General features: G+C 45.4%; 1 protein-coding gene across 6 annotated transcripts in view; it reads right to left on the reverse strand.

Moving 5' to 3' along the window:
- Positions 1 to 23,626, reverse strand: part of diaph2 (diaphanous-related formin 2) — a 330,904-nt gene that overhangs the window by 116,294 nt on the left and 190,984 nt on the right. For all 6 annotated transcript variants that reach the window (XM_076011710.1, XM_076011702.1, XM_076011716.1 and 3 more), the window contains 2 exons: positions 7,563 to 7,664; positions 4,467 to 4,706 (listed from right to left, as the gene is read on the reverse strand). In XM_076011710.1, coding sequence (XP_075867825.1) covers positions 4,467 to 4,706; positions 7,563 to 7,664 — 342 coding nt within the window. The remainder of the gene's footprint in view (positions 1 to 4,466; positions 4,707 to 7,562; positions 7,665 to 23,626) is intronic.

Raw genomic sequence — 23,626 nt, forward strand, 5'->3', positions numbered from 1 at the left:
CAGCACATCCGTGAATCATGAAACACCAGCAGACCAAACAGATTAAAAGAGCAAAACATGAGATTTTAATGAAATGTCTCTACTCTTTTGCTGTGTTTGTGTGTGTGTGTGTGTGTGTGTGTGTGTGTGTGTGGGGTGCGTGTTTGCGTGTGTGGGTGTGTGTTTGTGTGTCCACGGCTGTACATTTAGAGCCTCCAAATCAGTGCACGGAGCACTTGTTCCATATTCATCCCCCACCATGACTGCCATGCTGCTGCTGTGGCATGCTGGGAAAGCTAATTATCACAGCGCACTTGTGTGTATTCATAGCGGAAACAATATCTGCACTGTAACACGCTTGTGGATGAACGTGCACGCAAAGACGGGCACAAGCTCTCACACACACACACCCACACCCACACCCACACACACACACACACACACACAAATTCGTGTTCTGGCCAACATGAGAGAATATTATCTTTCTCTCTCTCTCTCACACACACACACACACGCACGAGCATGCACATGTGTTATTATATGCACAAACTATGCATGTGCTGCCTTCATTCATGTTCACTTCTTTTGAGCCGGCTACCCCAGGCCCTTATTCCAACAGTAACCCTGACAATTCAAACCTGACAAACATTAGCCTTCACCCAACATTTAATGATAAAATTGTGAGGATAGGCCATGGTCTTCACAAGAATTACACACCCACACCCAAACACAGACTTGCACTTCTATTCAATGAGTGTCCATCCCTCCTTTGCATGGGGAGGTAAAACATTCATTTCAATGGATTTCATTTATTCATTTGCCATTCAAAATTGCACCTTTGGTTATGATGAATTACTTGGCTAAACAATAATATGAGCAAATGAGCTGCAGAGAGGGGGAGGGGAGAGGGAGAGAGAAAGAGAGAGAAAACAAAAATACACTTTACGGTTCTGAGCTTTATCAAGTATTGGTTATTATTACCATTATTATTATTTTACAAAAACAGAAATCATGAATAAATTGCTTCGTTTTTTTCCCTCGTCGCCATCCCGTGGTTGCAGGCTGCGGCCGTTAGCTCTGCCCACGTTAGCAATACGTGCTAATGATTTAGATGACTATGTTTAATACGAAGTAATCTCGCGCTCGTACAGGAAGGGGAAATTGGCACAAAAGGGGGTTTTATTAAGTGCAGTGTGTGCTGAGAAACCGTGTGGGTTCAAGTATTAAGTCGGCCGTTAAAACTTTTAATGGAATTACCGGCATATTAGTATTGTTAGGTGAACACCGCTGACATAATAATAGGTCTGAACACTATGTGCATATTCACAAAAACCTCAATATGCCTTTTAGTATGATTGCAAATGCTCTGAGGAAATGGTTTGTTTAAACAAAAAATAATCATAAATCACAGAATATATACTTTTTTTTTAAATTTGCAATAAACCTGTTGACCTTTACGGTTCATAATAAATTAGACACAAAATCTAAGCAAGTTTAAGCTTTGCTAATATATTGTAATATATGGAGTGAAGCGAATGGAAAATGTCCACTTAACTTTCGAGGCGTGTGCGCGCACATGTACACCATTTTATTTAGATTTTTTTTTTTTAATAATAATTTCACAATACTATGCTCCAACACTGTCAACACTGGTGAGTTAAGTAGGAAAAAATAGGAAAAACAATAAGCTTGTCGTTCGTCACGCCAAGCTGTTTGGTTCAAATATTCTTTTTAATTTGCACTGTAAACTTTCTCGACACTTCCTTGGGTCGGCGGACTGGGATATTGAGGCAGGAAACCTACTTGACAAACATGTTAGCGAACTTGCTGGCACGACTCCCAGTCAACCTTAACATCTAACACCTTTTCAGGCTTTGTGTTCTGAAGTAACTCAAAGCACAACTCTGTCGACTGTCCGCACCGTCTTTTCTTCTTTCTTTCTTTCTGGTCTCAGTGGTGCTGTTTTTACTGCTTCTTTACACACGGCGTGCCTCAGGTGTTCTTCTCCTTCAGCATACAGAGAGTGAACTTGCGGCGCCACACCAGGCCGGGCGTAGGTACTACATCGTTTTTAGTCGTTTCCAGCGTATCCGTGTAAATGGAAATTTTTTTCAAGACGACTTCGTGTAGCCGCGTGTCCCAGTGGATATTTAGTGTCCCTAACATGAGACCAGGCCGTGCTAGCAAGAGATGTCCGCGTGTCCTTGGAAGAGAGAGGGGTTGGGGGCACAGTGCCTGCAGGTCAAGCTGCACCCTTCCCATCATTAAAGCCGCCCACCCTCCCTGATGAGCCCATTAGGTTTCTGAGACTGCCCCCCACCCCTCCCCTCCTCCCACCAGCCAGTGGTCCATTTGTTTGATTGACTAAAGTGAGAGAGCAGTTAGTTTCTCTCTCTCTCTCTCTCTCTCTCTCTCTCTCTCTCTCTCTCTCTCTCTCTCTCTCTCATCTTTGATGGGCCAATCAGCCCCCCAGGGGCATTAGCAAGCTCTTCAGTGACACTCAACACTGATTCAGTCAGCTGGTGAGGCCACGGCAGGCACACCGTGTTCACCGCAAAAACCTCTCCACGCACCAGCGGGTTGCCTGTTCTCAAACATGCGTGTGTGACGCCGCGATTTCCAACGCTCCTATAACATGTCCTAAATCGTGTGTGTGTATGAGTGTGCATGTGGGCACTTGTGTGTGTGTGTGTGTGTGTGTGTGTGTGTTTTACAGTGCTTACGTGTTGCAGCCGTGCTTCGTGACGGCAGATGTGTCCAGAGCACAGACACGACCAACCCAAAAAGTTTGACACTAAACTTATTTAAGGCTTTGCTGTATGTCAGGCAGCTTTGCGCGGAGGGACTCGGTCCTTTTCACAAAGCCGCATCCTCGCTCTGTGGGCGGTCCGACTTATTTTGGTTTCTTTTTGACATCAATCACCGAAGGCGCTGCACAAACCGTTTGCCCGCCCACCATACGCAGCGAGAAAGTGAAAAGGGACAAACTAGCAGCAGTTGTCACGCCGGCGTTTGTTTCTAATGATATTGTTAAATTAGAGGTGCTGAGTGAGTGGATCAGGTCCATCTTAGTGCAATCGTGCATGGAGTCGAAATTGCTAATGTAGCATTTTTACAACAATGACATGGAAAAAATATATTATCAAGCTTAAGAATATACAAATGAATGTAAGAGGAAAATAGATAAATAAGTAAAAGTACAAGAGTTGTTGTTCAGGAGCCAGTTCATTATTCCAACCAAGACATTTCTCTGTCTGCCTGCCTGATGTGCGCGAGTGCGTAAACGATTCCAATGAATGCAAGTCGTCTTATTCACGTCGTGAGCGCGCTGTGATTTTACCTGGACACCTGGCATCGCTTTTTTTTTTTTTTTCTGGCTCAGGTTCTGCCGCTCTTCACGCCTCGCCACATTCCTGCCATTCGTTGTTCTGAAATATGTTTTTATTTGATCCCTGATAAGGCTGCAAGGATCTTAGAGGACCCGCTTCTTTGAAGCCCAGTTGTGACGGGCTGGAAAAAAAAAGACATATTTGTTCAACCGCAATTTCTAATATGGCAGAAGAACTGCAGCAGCGTGTTGTGTGTCTGCTCATCCTTCCCCCCCATCCCCCGCTACCCCTTCCTCCTCCCTCACACCTGACAAGTTGGTGGAATAAGGATGAAAAAACACACACACACACACACACAACCAAAAACAGCAGGGATCCAATTTCTAATAGATTGTTTGTTTTTCTTGTGAGATTCCCTGGAGGCTCACGGAGGGAAATCGAAGTGACGTCCAAAAGACCATTGCAGCGAGCTGGCAGCCAGCGCGGACACCTACATCGAAAAATCTCTCCCTCCCTCTCTCTCAGCAGGGCCCAGCTGGTTCACAGTGTGCGGTAGGACAGTGGCACCAAAGTTTATCATCAACGTCGTCGTCATCATCATCATCATCATCATCATCATTATCAACATCATCACGTTCCAGCTTGTCAACAGGTGGAGATCAGGAAAGGAACATAAGTACACTGTATTCTACATCTTAAGGAGAACCAACTGAATCTGATGAACGGATTTAGAATGCATCAGGCCCATCGGACTGACTGCAGTAGCAATGGTCGGAGCAACATTTGCTGAACTTCCAAACAAACTTCTGCAAAACCTCTTTTTTTTATCTCATTATTACACGTGGCTCCCCAATGGTTGAAGCAAATGACCAAACTAGGAGCGGTGGGGGAAAATACAACTATTCCTCCAAATCACCCGATAGCTCACAGAGTATTGTTTCCACTCTGCTCGCTATCAATAAGGGTAATTTCCCCTGATCTTAGACTTTATACCCTCTTTCATTGTGTATGTTCTTTTTTTCTTTAACTAAAATACATTCCTTCATTGCTGTTTTTCCCAAAATAAAGTCTCCGGGGGTATATTAAGAACACAAGAACAGGTTATTTGTATCAGAAATGGGCTTGTGGTGTTTTTGGTGAAGGGCTCTGGCCACCTACCTTGCACAGGAAGCTGATGTTGAAGCCAAACGTCTGGGCGTTCCTGGAGCCGGCGTTCATGTAGTTCCCCACCAGCAGCACCAGCTCCAGGAACTTGCTGAAGCATTCGCTCTTCTTCACCTCCTCGCAGGCAAACGTCACGTTCATGATGTCCGGCCGGATGTTGTTCACCTGCTCCTCGAAGGTCAGCTTGAACAGGATGCCGTTGAGGCGAGGCCGCAGCAGCTTCACCGAGCTCATCTACGGAGAAAGCGAGAGAGAGAGAGAGAGAGAGATGAGGAACGAGGGCGAGCTGATGACTCGCCATTAGTGAGCCACTCTGGTGTCTGTTCAGAAAGAAACGGGCAGCTTTATGTTTCACCGGTGAGTATTTTCTCAAATAACTCAGTTTGACTCCGCCGCAGTAATTGCTTCTGTTTGATCTCTCAAAACGTACTAGTGAAAAAAACAAAAAAAACAACCTATAACCACCAACAGCCTTTTATCTATTTGTTCATTTTTTTTCCTTTCCAGTAATAGCCACTCATGTTCTGTGCTCGCAACATGGCCACTTTTTCACCAACAGAAACAGCTATTTCTTTATTATATATATATATATATATACATATAAATCCATCAGTAAACCTCTTCATATTTCGCCTCAGGTTGCACAATATTCCGAAGCAAAACTTTCTTAACTTTCAAAACACGACAACCACAATGGTCTTTGCCCGCGCGCTGCTCCAGCTGCAAAATCCCTTTTGTGAATGCACCTGTTATGTAGCATGGATCCACACAATACCAGATATATTTGGAAACTCCCACGTCCGCTGGCGGCGGTTCTATAATAGCCTCTAATAATGTGATTGGAAGAAAAAAAAAAAAGACAGGAGAAAAGAGGCCCTATTAAGTTCCACAGCCTCGTCATTACCACAATGTCGGATCTCCAGTGTAATTACTGCTGTGACTTGTTTTAATGAACTGAAAATCAAATACCCTCTTTAGCAAATGGGACTAACCTCTTCCCCAGGATCCCCGCTGACGTTCACACGGACGGAGGATTCCCCCATTAAACAGATTTGACATAAATAATATAACAGACTCAATCAATATTTTGTGGTCTTGGGAATGGAATCGGAGTGAGACACATGGAAATGAGGGAGTCTGCGGGTAAAAAAAAAAAAAAAAAAAAAAGCAGCTACGGCATTGGAGGGAATTAAAACAAATGTGTGGCCGAGCGGCGATACGTCCCGCTTACTGTAGCATCATCTGCTGTTTGAAGGCAACCTTCAGATCCAGCCTATAATGTTTCATTACAGCCCGGATTTATTCATGCGTGCAGGTGGGTTGTCTGTCAAACAGCCCGATCCGATGCGCACACAAAACACAGACGCTCGCTCAAATTAATTTGTATACAATAAGAAGAAATCACAATAACAGCGAGAGCGCCGCTGACAGCTCTGGCTGGTGGTGGTGGTGGTGGTGGTGGTGGTGTTTGTGGGGGGTGGGGGGTTGCTGCTGAACACGACTTATTTCCCATGGGACGTAAATAGCTTTGCATGGAGGATCTACTTCATCAGCGGGGAGGCATGTGATCGCGAAATTGGCAAATCACGAGGGAAAGTGACATCCCGCCTCCCCGCTTCATTACGTCTCACTAAAAGACTTTGGTTTGAGAAAAGAAAGGAAGGAAGGGAAAAAAAAAAAAAAAAGGAAAGCCTGAATGACGACGGCTGAGGAGACGCAGCCCGCTTGAGCTTTCCCAGGTCTAATTGAAGGCGTCCAGCGCAGCGAGCCTCTGCGATCCGGCTCGGAGGTTAAGATCAAAGACGGACGACCCTCATGCAGGCCGTTCAAGAGCTGCTGGAGCGGCTGCTTGAAAAGCAACAGCATCAACGCAAATTGTGGGAAATGAAATAAAATGAAGAGCTCGATAGCGTTCCTTCTCCACCAAAAACACACAAGTTTCTCTTTCATCCGAAGCTTTAAAACTTTTACTGCATATTCGCATCAGCAGAATAAAAGGCCCAAACTGCCGACTGGGCCTTAGAAGTTGACCTACTTAATTACAACTAATTCATTGCATTTCATTATTTTTTGAATTCCTTTTCTTTTTTCTTCAATGCCTGAAGAACAGGCCGGTCACGACGGCAGCAGGCTTTTATCCTGATGCTGCGAACAATCAGCATCACTGTGAGTGATTGGTAGAAGTGTGTAGTAACTCTGGCCTCACGCACAGGATCGTCAAACAGTTTCTGCTCAACGCTCAATTTAGACTCTTTATCAGAGAGGATTGAAGCACTCTTTTCCAACTAATTGCTTCTGTCATTAGAAAGTTGTGCTCCTTAGTTTTGCTTGTTAAGCTTGTTTTTCACATGGATACAGCCAACCTCTTAAAATAACGGCCAAAGTCAGTTTAAATTTTTTTCTCTCAAAAAAACTGAACCAAATATCAAGTTTAGCATATTTTAATTGAATGATTGGGCACAAAGACTTTATGGCAATAGATAACCATTGACATTCAAATTATCAAATGATCGGATTAACATATGTTGACATATTGCTGTCAGTCAATTATGCAATTCAAGACAATTAGGATTTACAAATGCACCTTTGTGATTTAGACCATCTTACAGCAGACTTCTGCAGATTCTTCTGAAGATACCTCAGGGGCAGGGTCACGTGACCTGTTCAACTGAGGACGTAGGTGCAGGTGACTTTTCTAGAGATGGTCAGCGTCACAAAGAGCTGACTTCCACCAAAAAGTTTTTTTTGGGTGAAACTATTACTCCTTTTAATCAGTCAGCTTTGATTTATAAAGCACTTGATCACCTCCAGGGGTGTCAGCAGACCAGCAGCTTTGACCGGCTGGGCTGAAAAAGAAATAACAATATGAAATACTACCTTTGTGTAGCTCACTCTATCAATAACTATGCTCACTGATTCGTGTGGACACTTGAACGCACCAGGGCGGCGGAGGGCCTCGCATCTAAAACGTGACGTTTCTCGACGGCCGCGCTCGAAAGTGTTTGGCTCGAGCGCCGGGGGCGTACTTTCTTGTGCGTACAGCGTGTTCCTCGCGGGCCGACTCAGTAGTCACCAGGAAATTATACTCACCACAATGCCAAACTGCTCCGACTCCACTAGCTCTTCATATTCACCCTTTAGTTCCGCCAGCGCACTCAGCTCTTTCTGCTCCGGCAGGTTCTTTATTAGGTTCTGCAAGCGGGGAGAGCACAAACAAACACACAGCAGAGGCGCAGGCAGGCAAGCAAGCACACACGCACACACACAGACACACACACACAAAGGAAGAGAGGGAGAGAAAGAGAGAGAGAGACGGTTAATGCAAATCTCATTTTCTGTTTGTGTCTGGATAAAACTTAACTCATAGACAAGACTGAGTCGCTATAAAACACAAAGTCCTTGACAGGCGAAGCCTCTGCAGCTCTTCTTTTCATACTGACAATGGCTGGATGTTGGTTTAGAAAGCACTTTAGCCAGTGCATATATCTGAAATTTCATTATTATGATTATCATCATTATAATCACACACTTTAACGAGGCGGACTTTAAAGGGCCCTCCCGGTCTCTGACTGAGTGCGCCGTCATGTCTGAGAGCTGCAAAACATCTGCAAACGACTCCAGCGAAGCAAAGAGGAGGAACCACGTGGCTGGTGGTGGGCAAGGGGATATTAAGATGGAGATGAGGGAAATAATGGCGCCAAACGGCGTGTCTGTAAATGTTAATTGTAAATGTAAAGGTCAGCCAAGTTAATAAAACTGGCCGGAGCTAATTTTACTCTGACTTATTTATTTATTTTCCCGGAGGAGGCGAGGGACCGCCGCCCTGTGGCAGAGCCTTTTCTTCCTCATTAGCTGCTGAAAAGGTTCCTTAAGGGGGAGCCACCAGCCCACGTGGTCGCACAGCTGGACGGAAACCCACCAACCCCCCGCCGCTCCCCCGACAGGAGTACAGAGTGGTCGGCCCCACAGGTCCCGGGCCGGCGCTCGGTGCTGCCGCGGCTGACCAATCAGCCGCCTCTGCTGACCGTTAACGATGACATCTCGGACCCCACCTCCGGGAATTTGGACGGAGGAAGTAAGGAGGGATGATGCGGGCGCAGTGATGCAGCCTGGGACGGAGGTCCCATTATCCCAAATGCTCCCTTGCTTTGCTTTTCACCGGTGCTCCAATTAAGAGTCCAGTAGAAGCAGCGGCTACGTTCTGATAGAATCATCGTATCGCAGAGACAGGCCTGATAAAATTGAAACATCCATCCATCCGTTTATCCATCCGGCCATCTTCTATCAGCGCTTCTCCTGCATTCGGGGTCTCAGCTGGTGCCTGATTCTTTGCCAGCTGACTTCAGGTGAAGGTGGGTCAGATCCTGGATAAGTCGCCACCTAATCGCAACCATTCTCACTCCCTCCTAAGGCAAATTTAGAATTCCCAATTTGCCTCGCTTGCATGTTTTTTGGACTGTAGGAGGAAGGTGGAGAACCAGAACCCACTTGCGCGTAAACACACACACAAACAGGGAGAACCACTGCACTGCCTAAAAAACCCAATATACTGACATAAATGTTTAAGTCAAAATATGCAAAAGAGCATTGTTGTACATTGTATACAAAACTTTTTTTTTTCCTTATTTATGCGCATGAACCCAATCTCCATTCACCTTGAGTTGGGTGAAAAAAGATACATACACAAGACACACAATAACAATGCTTACGTCTGATAGACAATCACAGCAGGCACTCGGTGTTTATCGTTATTTATCTCGCCGAGTCCTTGGAGAGGCGCTGCCGCTCCGGGCTGGATTATGAAGCTCCCGACAGCGATGTGATTGCATCACAGCCGCGCGGCGCCATGACTGGCTTCTGGGCAAAACAGCAAGTGCCTCACGCGGCACGATCTAAAGATATTTACCGGCAGTAATGTAACGTTGCGTAAACAGCATTGTTGACGGCCGCGGCGAGATCGGATGCCGCGTGACACATGTCAAGAGTTTCATTATCGGTTCTCTTCGGCGGCGGAGATGAAACAGGTACGAGCGAGCCGACCGGAAAATGCACGGCCACAAACGGTACACGTCTATTTTGAGAAGCTGTTGCGTGGAAGAGAGTTCATTGTATTTATTCAGACACGGGAGACCAAAAGCGTGACTGGTACTGCATCATGTGGGTGTGAGAAAGCCCACCAACGACGTCGCCAGTGACGTCGGCCAACCTGGAAACGACTCTCAAACGAAGCCAACGTTTGCACTTTTCAGTCGCAGCAGTCCAGATGAAAATTCAACAGCGAAGGCTAAAGGTTCCATTTTATTCCGTGTTCATCCTCGATCCAGCACTCCAGCGACATTTCCCTGCACGACTAATTGCTCCAAACTTAGCCCTCTGTTTACAGCCTCCTACACAATCTCTAGGTTTCAGCTTCCTGCTGATACTGATGCTTTGTTGATTGAAGAAGTGAAGAACTGTCATTTCTTTCTTTGGAGGAGTTAATTGTCAGGCCAAACATACATGCTTTTGCTTCAAAGTTGCTAAAAGGTGAATAAAAAGACATTGTACGCGATGGTTGCAGTGATATAATATCCAATAAAAACCCAACGGAAATGCATCACCTCATCATTGGGAGGACGACACGAACAAACCCTCTTCAAGTATAAAGGACGCTGGTAGATGGATTAGAAATAACATTCTCCTTGACAACACATCATTGGTTCTCAATGGAACGGCAGCAACACGAGTGCAAACCAATTACCGACTACAATAGTTATAGCTAATGCTGCGGCAAATCCTATTATTTATGCTTCTCTCATTCGCTATTGCGTCTTGACCGAAAAGGAGAAAAAAGGGCCATGTTTTCACTCTTGTACATGAAGTCTTTAGCAGTGTCCTTCCATTTGAAAGAAAGATCATGTTTTCGAAATAATGCAGATATTCAGTGTCCTTGGCGGAGTGTCCAGTTTATTACAGCCTTTTTTTTTCTCTTTGCTTGTTTAATGGGAAAGTTTAATGGGAAGTTTGCAAAACTCCAAGGTGAAATGTCACAACAGGGAGACAAAATGTTGAATTACCTCAGCCGCCTTTCATTCGGGGCAAGTTGAAAGTTTCATTTAGTGCTAAATCATTCTAATTGTAAAGAAGAAAAAAAAAAAAAACTATTTAAATTTGAAATGTACATGTGCAGCACATCTCATGGCGAGAAAACAGAAAACAAAATCCAGCTCCTGCTCGTCGTTGCATTCGTCTGTCATCTTGTTAATTATTAGGAACCCCAAGGAGCACAGTTGACACAAAGGCGGCGCCATATGTGTGGCAATGTGGGAGACGTGATTTGACACCGGGCCAGACTCCTCTCCGCAAGCCACCGCCACACATACACACACGCAGCAGCCTCTGAGAGATTACCGCCACTACGCTAGCAACACTGCACATTCGTTCGCTGCCTCGGGGCGAAAGACGAGTTGCTAAACACAAACATTTGCCAAGAAATAGCAAATTGTCGAAAAACGGCAACGGCAAAATGCGGTTCACTCGTAATTCCTGCTCATTTTGCTGAAGAGTTTGCGGCTGTCTAAAGTGAAGAAGTACTGCAGGCGAGAGGTCACAGAAGGTCAGTAACTGGGCATTGTGTTTCTTGGTATTTCATACTTATAGCATCGATACAAAAGAAAGAAAAAAAAAATAGGCAAGGCTAATACTAAAGAAACTGAAAATTAGAATCCAAGCTGTTATTGTTTTTTTGACTAAAATGAAAACAAAAAAGTAACTAGTGTCGAGTCTATAGCATTCAAATTTATGATAATCTTGAGCCATCTCTTTTCCTGACTATATGAACGTACACAACATAAATCCAGCTCAATCTGGATTCGTATTTAACCTGTGAACAGTGTTTCTAAGAGGATTCACTTGAATTGCTGGATTCATTGGTCGTTTTATTTATTTTTATTATCATCATTTTTTTTTTACCAGGACTTCATGGCTTGTAAACATTGTCGATGGTTTGACATCAATATTTTCACTCTGGGCTTTCTTTTTTTTCCTTCCAAAATGCAAAGGTGCTAGGATTTATTCCAGGCGCATCACTAGTAATTCAATAGCAATGTCTGGTATCGATAAGATCAATGAAGTGGTGCAAGGTGCACCATGCTTCACCCTAAGATAGCTGGGATGGAACAGGCTTCGATACTCCCATCACCCAGAGTGCAGGATGAGTGACGAGAAGGGAACCGATGGAAGGGAGCTTGGTGTCCGGAAGCTTTTAGCAGGAACAGGCACAAAAACAAGGGTAGGTATACTGCCATTACCCTGAAGTTACAGGGTAGTGAAAATACATATACATTCTGACTTTCTATCCCTGTGTGAAGTATATGGATACGATAATAAACAGCTCCTCCCTGACCAAAACACATCAGCGTTTGAGAGAAGTGATTTTAAATAACTTTGTAACTCAGTTTGAAATCACCATCATGAGGGATTCTCCGGCTGACGGACCATCAGAGATTGGTCATGTGGGGAGTCACCGCCATCATTCTCAGCCTCATAATCTTATGCGTGGAGCTCTATATATTGACCAGGTAAGCTGCAAATGAATTGCCCTCCACGGGATCAATAAAATTGTCTGAGTCTAAATCTAATTCCTGCCGGCTCAAAGCGTCTCCCTGCATAGCTTAAAGCAATCAGGCCGTGCTGCTGGGGGCCCCGGAGCTGGAGCGGCCACACTGAACCAGAACCAGGCGGTGTGAAAAATGCCAGGGTTTAGTTATTAATTTTGCTCCATGTGGCGCTCCCCCCCCCAACATTTCCCATTTGTCTTTATCTGCTTTCTTTTCATCATTTCACTTTTGTTTTGTTCCCATCGCTTCTTCTTCAAAATGTCCCCGTCGGAACTCACAGCTGTGCAGCAGCAATAATTACAGTGTGTCTCAGCGACAATCAGCCGTGCGCTCAGCCTGACAAATCAGAATAAATCCCAGTCACGGACAGCGACAGTACCACAGCGCAGAAAACAGTCAAAACTAAAAATGTGTGTGAGTACATACAGCGGAAAGGTATAATAAAATACATTGTACGCCTTATTTAACATGGGCGACATCAGGTTACAAGCCAAACCCAGACCGTGAGAGAACAGTACCTTAGGCCGTCGAGTGGTTGACACGCTAAAAGGTAAAGTAATGAAAAACATCTCATGGTTGGCTTCACATTTGCAGAGGATGACAGCATCCGTAGGGCCCCAAACCTCCACTTTGATCTCCGCTGCTGCCAACTGGCTTCCAGAGAGTCAAGTTTCCAGTTTCACACGCCGACCCCCCCGTGTCACCCTGATGTGGTTAAAGAGGGGTATTAGGCGTGATGTAGGTGAGAACTTGGCTGTGCAGCACACACGCCGCTAGAAACAGCAGGTCCTGATGTGGTAGGAAGGAGAAACGCTTGTTTCTGTAGTTTGTCTCCCTGAAAATGCTTCAACGTGTATATATATAAAACCACAACCATGACAGCTACTAATGCTAGCTAGCTAGCTAGCAGGCTTGTTGTTTATATTTTGTTGGTCTGAAAAATGCTGCTACAAAAGAAGGGTGCTGGGCAGGCAACCCAAATCTCAGACTGCTCATATACCAAGCCAACAGGGGGTGCTGTGTCAATGACAGTCTTGCCATGCTGTTTCTGTTACTGCAAAAAAAAAACGCAACAATGTATACATTTCAGGTAGACTGAGGCACAGCCCTAAATTAAAGAAAGGTTTTAGTTCGATAAATCAAACCACGGTGGCTAAATAAGTGCAGGGTCAAAGTATTTTCCATGCATCTTGACCAAATTAAATTAAAATGTCGGGCTGTAGGGCGCGCACAGACGAGCACGCTCGCGGCAGCGATATCAAACAAAAAGACAGAGCGAGCCAAGAAGCCTTGAGAAGCTGCAATCGATAGAGTTTCTCAGAGCAATAAAGTCATTATTAAGCTGGGTTAAATAAATGAGAAAAGAGGGAAAATAACCTCATGTCAAGAAAAAGGATCATCGGAGTAAAGCGCGCTCCTCGCCAGCTCGGCAACAAAAAAGGGGACGAGGGGGCCGCGCGCCTGCCGCGTGCTTGACAGATTTCATCTCCGTCTTTCAATTGATTTTCACCTTAATTTGCGGAGACGGATAAACACGCCGCGTTCCGCCCGTGCTCGGCGATGAAGAGCAGCCGGGGAGCGTCTGCGGCAACCCGGGCAGGCTCCCCACCCGGCTTCTGTTTGGATCAGCGACAAAATAACAGCACGGCCAGAAAAGAAATAAAGTCCTCTCAAAACCAAGGCCTGACAGTTAAAAAAAAAAAAAAAAAGAGTGAAAAAGTGGGATTTCAAAGATTAGGAGTGAATAACAAATAAACAAACAAACGGGGGAAAACAATCAGGGACCTGGTGACAGTTTGTGGGTGTAGCAGCGTCAATCTCCAGCACTGAAGCCGCTCAAAAAACTGTGTGGGAGACGGCTTTAGCAGGTGAGGTGCCTCTTATATCCAGTTTATTAATATGGTTTCCACAGAATGAATACACAGCACAAAAAATGAGCACAATTGCAGCATTTAACTTTTTATTATAAGACGGTGGGTAAAAAAACAAAAAACAAAAAAACAAAAACAAAACTGAACAACAACGGCAGCAGCAGAAATCTTGCCTGGCGGGTATTATGTTAAATAATGAATATCAGTCACGCAGCCGGTTGTCGTCCTCTGCAGTCTGCACCCTGCCAAAACCTCGCAGACACCTCAACTCTCGCTAGCAGCGAGAGCTACGACGACAAGCTGACGGGCAACAAACTGGGTGTGACAGATTCTGAAATCGCATTAAACGAAATAAGAAATGTGGCGCGGGAGAGTGAGAGAGTGAGAGAGAGAGAGAGAGAGAGAGAGAAAGGGAGGCGGTGGAAAGAGAAAGATAGAGATGGAAGGGGAGGGATTAATTTAAGGGCCGGGGCACCTGAGAGACACGCCGTGACATTAAATCTGTCTGTTAAGGGGGTGGGGGGGAGGAAAAAAAATAGGCGTGTATCGCGGAAATGTGCACACCTGAGCACTTATTTTTACTTCAGACGGCGCAAGGCAGGATTTGGAGGGAAATTTACAAGGCAAATAGAGGGTTAGTGCCGAGGGAAGAGCCACGACAAGAAGCGAGATGATGAAGCAAACAAAAAGACACGGGTGGGGGGTGAGACATATGTGTCTGTGGCCCGAGCCACTCCCACCCGGAGTCTGGTGGCGCTAAACCCCGAGGACTTCCGAGATCAATCCCGCCGATATTAGCGAGGAAAGGGCGGGAAATGCTTTAAAATGCAAATGTGCATGTGATAGATGTGTACGGTGTGACTTCTCTCGATGTGTGTACGAATCCTAGTGGAGCCTCTGTGATTAAATATAATCGCAACAAATATCATAGAAACAGCATATTTAGCCCTATGTTTACAGCCTGCCATTGTTTTTGTCTTTTTTAGCTGTATGCTTTTAAACTGACATTTTGGTTGTTTTTGAAGTGGAAATCAAACCTCATTGGGTGCCCTTTGTGACATCACAGGTTGCCACCATTTTATCGCTCACTCTTGAAATGCAGCGCTGGCTAATTATTTAAAGTTTGGATTTTCATGTTTTTTTTCCCTTCTGCTCACTGACAGACATAGGAGCCAGCGCTGGCTGACAAATGTCTGCATAAAGCACTAAACTTTTTTTTTTTTATTCTGATGTTGAATGTGTGGGCGGGTTGTGTTTGGATTAAATCAGCAGCTGCGTGTCGCCCACCGGGAGCTGCAGTGACTCAAACCTCGGGAAACATTCGGTCGAGCCACTGCAAACGGTGCACGTGGAGCGGAAGCTGCAACGTGTGTGAGGTCGACGCCTCAGCTGCTCCTCGCGCTATCCGCGTTTCAAGACCGGCGCTAAAGATGAACCGCCCTGCACACGCGCAACGCAACGTCCCCTTCGTTTGAGGCATTAGATGAAGAATGAATTAGGGGAGTGAGTGAGGAGTAATAAGCCAAGGCCTATTTCAGCCATGCTATGTTGAAATGTGAACACAGCAGCCAAAACTAAAAATAAATAAGTAAAAAAAAAAAAACCCTGTGCGGATAATATCGCAAAACAAAAACAAGGCACGTGGGAACATAAACAAACGTGTCAAGGTGAAGAAAGGTGACAAACTTAGCCGCAACGCGCTGGAAACAAGTCTTTGCTTTGTGCTTCTCCCGCTTTCATGACGGCCGCCGCCGCCGCCGTCGTGTCGCCGTGTGATGAAACTGTCAATCACGTGAGAAGAGAGCAGGCATGCAGAAACAGTAATAGAAATTAATTTGTTTGCCGAGTCTGCTGTCTAAGAGTGTTCTCTGAGTGATGTGCCATCTGTCACGGAAACAAAGGCGCAGAATTGGAGAGAGTGAAAACAGAGAGAGAGATTTTTTTGTTTGTTTTTTTTTTTTTTTTTTTTTTTTTACCAGGTTATGGAAATACAGCAACACAGTGTGCCTGAGGAGAAGCTGCACACACTTTGCCTAATCAGAATTTAACCGTTGTGCCGCATCGCGCCGTGAGAAAAAAAAAAAAAAAAAGAAAAAAGTGTCAGAGTGCGCGCTCGCCGTTAGCCGAGACCGGAGCCGAGGACGCCGAGGCTGCCCTGGACCCTTTGAGCCAGGCAGCAGGAGCGCGGTGGTGCTCCTCCCCTCAACTTCCCCTCTCGTCTTCCTGCCCGTCTTCACTTTGTTTATTCACGCCTCCCCCTTCTCTTCCAGCCTCTTATATTTTCTTCCAGCTCAACCAGATCAACAAAATGTATCGCTCGTTTCATTTTTAAATTAGCATTTGATGCCGAGCAGAGTTGTGCGGCGTGTGCCAAAATACACCCCAATTAAGCCCGGAGGGAGGGGGAGGGACCCGGCGCGCAGCTGTGATTTATCGCAGTGCCCCACATGTGCACTTTTTACACCATTGCAAAAAAAGAAGAAAAGAAAAAAAAAAAAAACGCGACAGCTCCCGCAATCACCTGTTGTCGCAGCGCAGAACAAAAGGGGCCGGTGGCAAAGCGGGCACTGGCAGAGGGCCTGCGGCCGACGGGGCTGCCGCGCCTAATGACCCCATGCATATGGATGAGCGTGACGGTGATCCGGGTGATTGACAAGGGAGATAAACAATAATAACAAGCGAGGCCAGCGTGAGCGGCTCCGGGGAGACCTGGCAGAAAAGGTTGTTGCCATGGCGAAGGTGGAGGGGAGCCGGCAAGACGCGGCCGAGCCGGTGCCTTAGGATTTATTTATTAATTCAGTTGTAATCAAAATGTGTTATTATTAAAATCAGGTTAGGTTTGTTTGTTTGCTTTAAATTGAAAAAAATAATCATAAAGAAATAAATAAGAGCGTGTAGGAATAGAGGCCGACGTGCGAGAGATGTGAGGCTGCAGGATGATTTTAGCAACTATCAACGTTTATGAGGGTTAATTGAAGTGGCAAATTACTTTGCCACTAAACATTATAGAAAAACATTTATGCCACAACCTTAAACCTTAAACTAATTTAGATATACTAAATAAAAAAAACACAGCACAGAGGTGCCCGGGGAGCCAATCTGATGTGAATACAAACGGAAAATGAAAATGTATTTTGTTATTAATGAGAACGTCACAGCAGCACGTACAGTAACTGCTAAGTCTGTTGCTATCTCGAAAGAAGAAGGCGTGCCGTCGCTGCCAAAACGTTGTTGTTTGTTAGAAAAACGCCAGCGCGACTGACCGTATTTCCATTAATATGAGAGTAATGCACACCTTTTCACAACAAAACTTGTGAAGGTCGAGACACTGGGAGTGTGAATGAAAAGCCGGTCAACGCCACGACATTCGCAGCACCAAGCCGTGTTTGTCGCGTCCCCGACACAGAATCCCATGTGACCCAGATGTGCACAAAAATACATCATGGGAGGCATTTTTCATTTTTAAATAGCGCAACTGTCAATTTCAATACAATTTTCGGTATTCTTTTTTCTTTTATGACAGACAGAGGCAACCTGCCAGTGCTCACAATTGCTGGCAGGAGCCTCCCAGTTCAAATGCGGGAGTTGTCGCAGGACACAGAAGATATTCTTTCAAACGCATTTGCACACAAAACAAGGAGGGAAGGGGAGAAAGAGGGAGAGAAGGGGCAGAAAAAAACCCACTATAAATGAAACGCAGCGGCGCAGCGCTAGTCATTAGCATTTCCTTTTGAAAAGAAGATGGGGGTAATACAAAATACATTGGCAGACATTAAACATTAAGAAGCCACTCTGATATTCTGCAAAACAAGCCCCCGGGGCCTTATTCTCCCGCTGACGAGTTTTAACTCACCACACATACCGAAAAGTGGGCGTGCTTAAACATTTAGTGATGACTCCATCGTTTCCAGCCGCCCCATCGCATGGTGCGTTCGAGAAAAAACCCGCAGAAAATGGTCCGTACCCCCGAGACAATATTTCAGTCTGGGTTTGTATCCGCCTCAGCCTACCTGGGTCCCGTGACCTCATCCGTCTGTCTCTCTCCTGACCTACTTGGAAACATCTTTTGGCTGTTCTGGAGACTGCTGTGTAATTGAGTTAAGAGCGAATGGAAGTGCAATCCATTCCAGTTACCACTGACTTGTTGTTTACAGTTGCGAAATAAATGATGATGATTACAAAAGGAGTTACTCCAGGACAGCGTTTGCGGAAAGAGCCTCGGCTCGATGCGTCGGGTAACAACTTTCATTTGTGTTGCTGCGCCTGGTTCTGTTGAGCTCAGCACCTTCTTTTGTGATATCCACTAAAATTGCCTGATGCTCTTCTGATGTTTGTCTGGGTTTCTCAGGCCGGGGCTTATTATGCAAAATTCACTCCGCCATCGTATTAAACAAAAATATATGGCTTTGGCCCGGCTGTGAACTCCCCCAGAAATGAGAAAAGTCCCTCCTTCGCTTCTTTGGCTCCCTTTGCTTTTCAGATAATATGTGCTCAAACAAGCAGTTCTGGCAATCACCCCTTTGTGATGTCATAATGTCGCTATTTCTACTTCAAACGAGGTGAGTAGCAACCTGAAGCTTGTGATGTTTCCACGTTAAGGCTGCCAGAACAGAAGGGCTGAGGTCTTTTAATTGAACCTGATTCCACTCAAGCTAAACATGTTCACGCTCAAACTGCTCCTGGAGATAAATATATATATATGTATATACATATATATATATATATATATATATATATATATATATATATATATATATATATATATATATGATTAAGTGTTATTTCCTACGCATGATACGCAGAGGTTTTTTAGAGGCGGAAATTGCCTTCCAAGAGTCTTTGCAAAACCACTGCCAGGGCAAAATATCCAGGCACATCCACGTACAGGAAAGTTGCCATGGCACCATTTATTTAAAGTGAGAAGCAGCAGGCACTCGTTTTAAATAGACACAGGAGGTTACGTGCCCTGGAAAAACTTTGCTCCATGAAAGAGTGCAGCAAAAAAAAAAAAAAAAACATGACAAGCCTCAAGGCGCAAGGCTCGAATCAGGTTATTTTATAACCAGGTTATGTACATGAGCATCTGATGTCTAAATCTGAATAACAAATTCTTCACTTTAGCCCTTGAACGTGGTAAAAGTTTACAAAACTCCAGCACGAGTCAGCCGCGGCAGCGACGAGCTTTCGCGTGATTCGAATAAAAAAAAACAGGCCGTTATCAGTCACAGTGACACTGAAGTGGACGCTGACAGCGGCAGCCGCAGCTTGAACAACACAGAGAGGGGGGCGGGAAATAGGTACTGAGGCGCTGGGAACTACAGCACCGAGGAATCAGAGAGAAGTCCAGTAGAAATAATACACTAGAAAAATGAAGGGAGGGGAGAAGAAACAAAAGAAGAAGCCGTGAGCCTGGAGCCTCACCGAGCATTCATCTAAATTCCTGCAAAGCAACACCACTTAATCTCTCCAACTGTGAGATGAAAATCTTCCTAATGGGGCCTTTGGATGCAGATCTGGAAGCCATCGTAAAGCAATTGGAAGACCACGAGAGCAACGTCTCACTCCCTTGAACTAATCCACTCATTTCCCCACAACTAAGGATGAGCAAAGATGTTGTTTTCTCTCTCTCTCCTTAACGCAGCCATTAATAATAAATGTGCATGAGCTTAAAACTTGGTGAATTTATTTGGGCTCAACTACATTAAAATAACATACAGTGCATTAATAATTCAATGCAGATGAACCAGGCTCTGGTTTCCCAGAGACGCCTCAAGTTTATCGCGTTCCCCTCGGCTATAAACAAAAAAAAAAAAAAAAAAAAAATATGCAAAAACAAACGAGTAAGCAGCACGAGATGATGATGCAATGCCAGTATCCCAGTAGCGCTCAAATAGATTCATGTTCACTGCGAATGACGCTGACAGTTATTTAACACGCTTTGCTTTAACTCGTTGCTGTCCCTTTGATTTGATCTACCTCTATTGCGTAATACACCTCTGTGTCAGAGTGCACAAAAGTGAATTTCCTCTCAAAAGTTGATGACAGTGTGAGGAAATATTCTGTCAGATTTTGATTCCTGTGTTAAAAAAATAAAGATTACTGGTTCTACCACAATGTCTGTCTTTCTATCTCAAATGAAAACAGGCCAAACTTACACTGACCTCTAAAGGCTGGTGCTTTGAAGGGCCACGTCGAGGCCCTTTTAACTTTTCCATAAGCACAAAACCTCATTTGATCTTCTGGGTTCATGCTGTGACGAGCAGCTCGTCAGCGTTTGTACCGCTGTCAGAAACACAGCCGCCCGCTAAAATATGATCACAGCAGGTGTACTCCAGTAGAAACACCGGGGGGTTGGAGGTGGCCAGGCACAATGCAACAGGGACCGCCCTCCACACACACACACACACACACACACACACACACACACACACACACACACACACCCTGTTGAATGCGGCACGCACGTGCCCGACTCTGCCTCGCACAAGCAGGGTGCACGACGGCTCGGCTGGCCGGACCCGCCGCCAGCGGACAATGGCGATGAATGGCTCTGTCAGGCTGTCATCTCTTTAAAGGCGGACCTTTGCCAAGCGGGGGGCTCAATATGTTCACTGAGCCAACGTCCATTATTGTCTTTCATTGTCCTCCTCTCCTCATTGTTATACAAAGTGTGGCGGCGGCGGCAGCGGCGGCGGCCGAGTGGCTCTGATGTCTCTGTGAATTTGATCAGGCTGACCTGAGATACTGCCGTCCAGCAGCGCCGCCGCCAAGGCTGGAGGCAGATGTGACACACGCACACACACACACACACACACACACACACACACACACACACACACACACACAGATGCACACGTACAACATGAGAGATTAAGCACAGGTGTTTATACACATGCCTTAAGGAGATTTCTCAGGTATCTGTACTTTGAGTATTTCTTTCTCTGAAGAGTTTTTACTTCTGCTTCCTACATTGGAAAAATCTGCACGTTTTGGATTTAAAAGTGTTTCAAAGATACAAATTGTGTTGAAGTAATTTGCTCATTATATCATAGTTAGTGTTGCTTGAAGTTGAGCTATTTGAACTATGCTGCTGTGTAGTTCAATATAAAACTGGATCATATTTTACAGGGAGATTATTTTAGAGTACCTTGGCTTTGGGGTCACTGTTCAGTACATTTTCAGTACCAAAAAAATATATAAATGCAGAAAAAAAAAAAAGAAGTTATTTTTATTCCAAGTGTAAACATCCAACGATGGCTAATTGGTCATAATTATTGCTAATTATAATTTGGTTGTGCCGAGTTGGAAAAACAAACTATCGAGAGAATGAAATGTGTTTTTATCCAGATGCTCCTGCAAGACCTCTGAACTCAGTTCAGTCTAGATGATTCTGTCACAACTTTTGATTTTTTTCAAAATGATCAAAATTGTACTGTAAAAAAAAAAAATAATAATAATAACTTTTTACCTTTTACTTAAGTACATTACAGAACCTATACTTATTTATTTTTACTTGAGTAAAGACGTAAATCAGAACAGGAGTTTTTTTGTTGTTTTTTTTTTTAACACGAGTATCCGTACTTTTACTTCAGGACAGTATGTGAATACTTTTGCCACCTCTATCAACGTGCGCACCAAGTGGGCAATAAAAGGCAATACCCTGGCTGGCCCAGCGTGTCTATTTGCATGTATGGAGCGTAACGCCGGCGGCGACCGCGACGCCTGCAGATGAGAATAAAGTGTGCGATTGCGAGGGCGCACGTGAAGCCTGGATGGATGGCTGAGGGCCTCCGCTGTCTGCCAGCATCCAGCGACGTGCACATCATCTCCGAGGCGCTGATGGGCCCTAATGTGGAATAAGGAGAGCCAATCAAGCCCGATCTATTCACCCTGCCACGGTGACACATGGCGGGGGATCCTTCAAGGCCAGCGCGCTGACACATTCTGCTGACAAATCATTGCATTAGACGTGTCGATGGGGAGGAGGAGGAGGAGGAGGAGGAGGATAATCAGAGCGGGTAGCACGTTTAAGATGCATTACAAACGCCGACCGTTTGCTTGATTGGCTCCGCTTGTTCCACCCATCGGCGCCCCTCCGCCACAGCCTGTGGCGCGAGCTCCCTCTCTGCACCGTTTCATTTCAAATCTGCCACCGCCCTCCTGAACCTTTGCACAGTGTTTGTTGACGCCGGAGAGAATAACAAAATGTCCATTTTGGCACTTTTTGCAGGGTTAAAACATCCATTCTCCGCGCCGGCCGAGTCGCTAATTCCACTGAAAGCATTTAGTCAAAGGGTTGAACTCGGACCATTAGCACATTAACGAGCACATAAACAGCCGGCAATAATGAAATAAATCGTGACAATAATGGTGACGGTGGCTCCCCGTGTCAACGCACGTTGCAAACACTCCGCTTGTCCTGTTAACACAGGCCATTTAATTTGCCGCCGACCAGAAACGAAACCGTCTGACCGGCAAAGTGCGGCTGAGTGTTTAAATTGTGGAATCTCAACGGGACATTTGCCTGACGAAAGCTGCGGGAAGACGAAGTAGAAGCTGATTGTAAAGACGCTGACTTTAAGAAGGTACAGAATCCGTCTTCGTTAGAAACGTCCGTTTCAATTTTTTTTGTTCATTCTACCTCCGTAATTTATTTAGATTTGTTGTGGGAACACAAAATTGCCGAGTCCTTCTTACATTAGCCGGATGATGAATGCTTTTTCCTTCAGTCTTGCCCGAGCTGTGCAGATGCTTCTTCCTACTCGCTATTTGCGCGCCGCCGTCCGTGTGGATAAATGGTGATTGGCGTGCGGCTGAATGTGGGTGGTGTGGAGTGATTAATCAGCATAATGAGTGTAGATGAGCACTCTGCAGATGGAGCCCACACTCAGGACTGTGTCACCCAGCAGGAAGTCTTCCGCCACTCCCGCCCCCCCCCCCCCCCAGCCCCCGCCGGTGCTTTTGCTCTGCTCCGGCTGCATTCCTCAGCCACGTGTCGCTGGTTCCGTTGTTTAATGAGTGAGCTAAGTTTGACATTGATGTCCTTTAGCTTTTTTTTTTTAATCGCCCTGAGCGGTGAGCATCAGTTCCGCTGAACACCATCAATGCACTTCTGTTCTCGTCAAACACCTGTTAACAATGTCTAGAAATACATCAAATTCATACTGACACTGTTTACACAGCATGCGGTAGCATGAAAAGTCTTGATATGCGGAACAGCATCATTTTACTTCCATACGGTAGTGAAAGATCAGTTAGTATGGCATTAGGGCAGTGGTTCTCAGACTTTCTCTGTCACGCCCCACTTTGGAGGAAGAAAACCTTTCATGGCACCATCCTGGCTTCCCTGTGAAACCACACAGCTTTATGTTGTGCTCCCATCTCCTCACAAAGTGCAGAGAATAGCCGCGCCTTTCAGGGGTCTTGTTTTGATGAAATTGACCACATCAACAACATCAGTCATGCGACAACATCACATTTTCTACCTGCCACACGGGATGACGTTGAGCGTTGCACGCGCTAAGTCGCGGCGTAGATCACGCACTGATGCAAAGGTGTTTGATTACGTTCTATCAGCGCTCCAAAACTGTTCATTGTCCTCTGGCTTTTTCGCTCGCGGCTCGCGCATTACAAAGAAAATAGACCAGACGCCGAAACGATCGCTGCGCGGTGCGAGCCGGCCGCG

This window comes from Nelusetta ayraudi, unplaced genomic scaffold, assembly GCF_046127955.1.
Source record: "Nelusetta ayraudi isolate G7.1 ecotype Tasmania unplaced genomic scaffold, CSIRO-AGI_Nayr_v1 ptg000005l, whole genome shotgun sequence".
In the NCBI taxonomy this organism is placed as follows: Eukaryota; Metazoa; Chordata; class Actinopteri; order Tetraodontiformes; family Monacanthidae; genus Nelusetta; species Nelusetta ayraudi.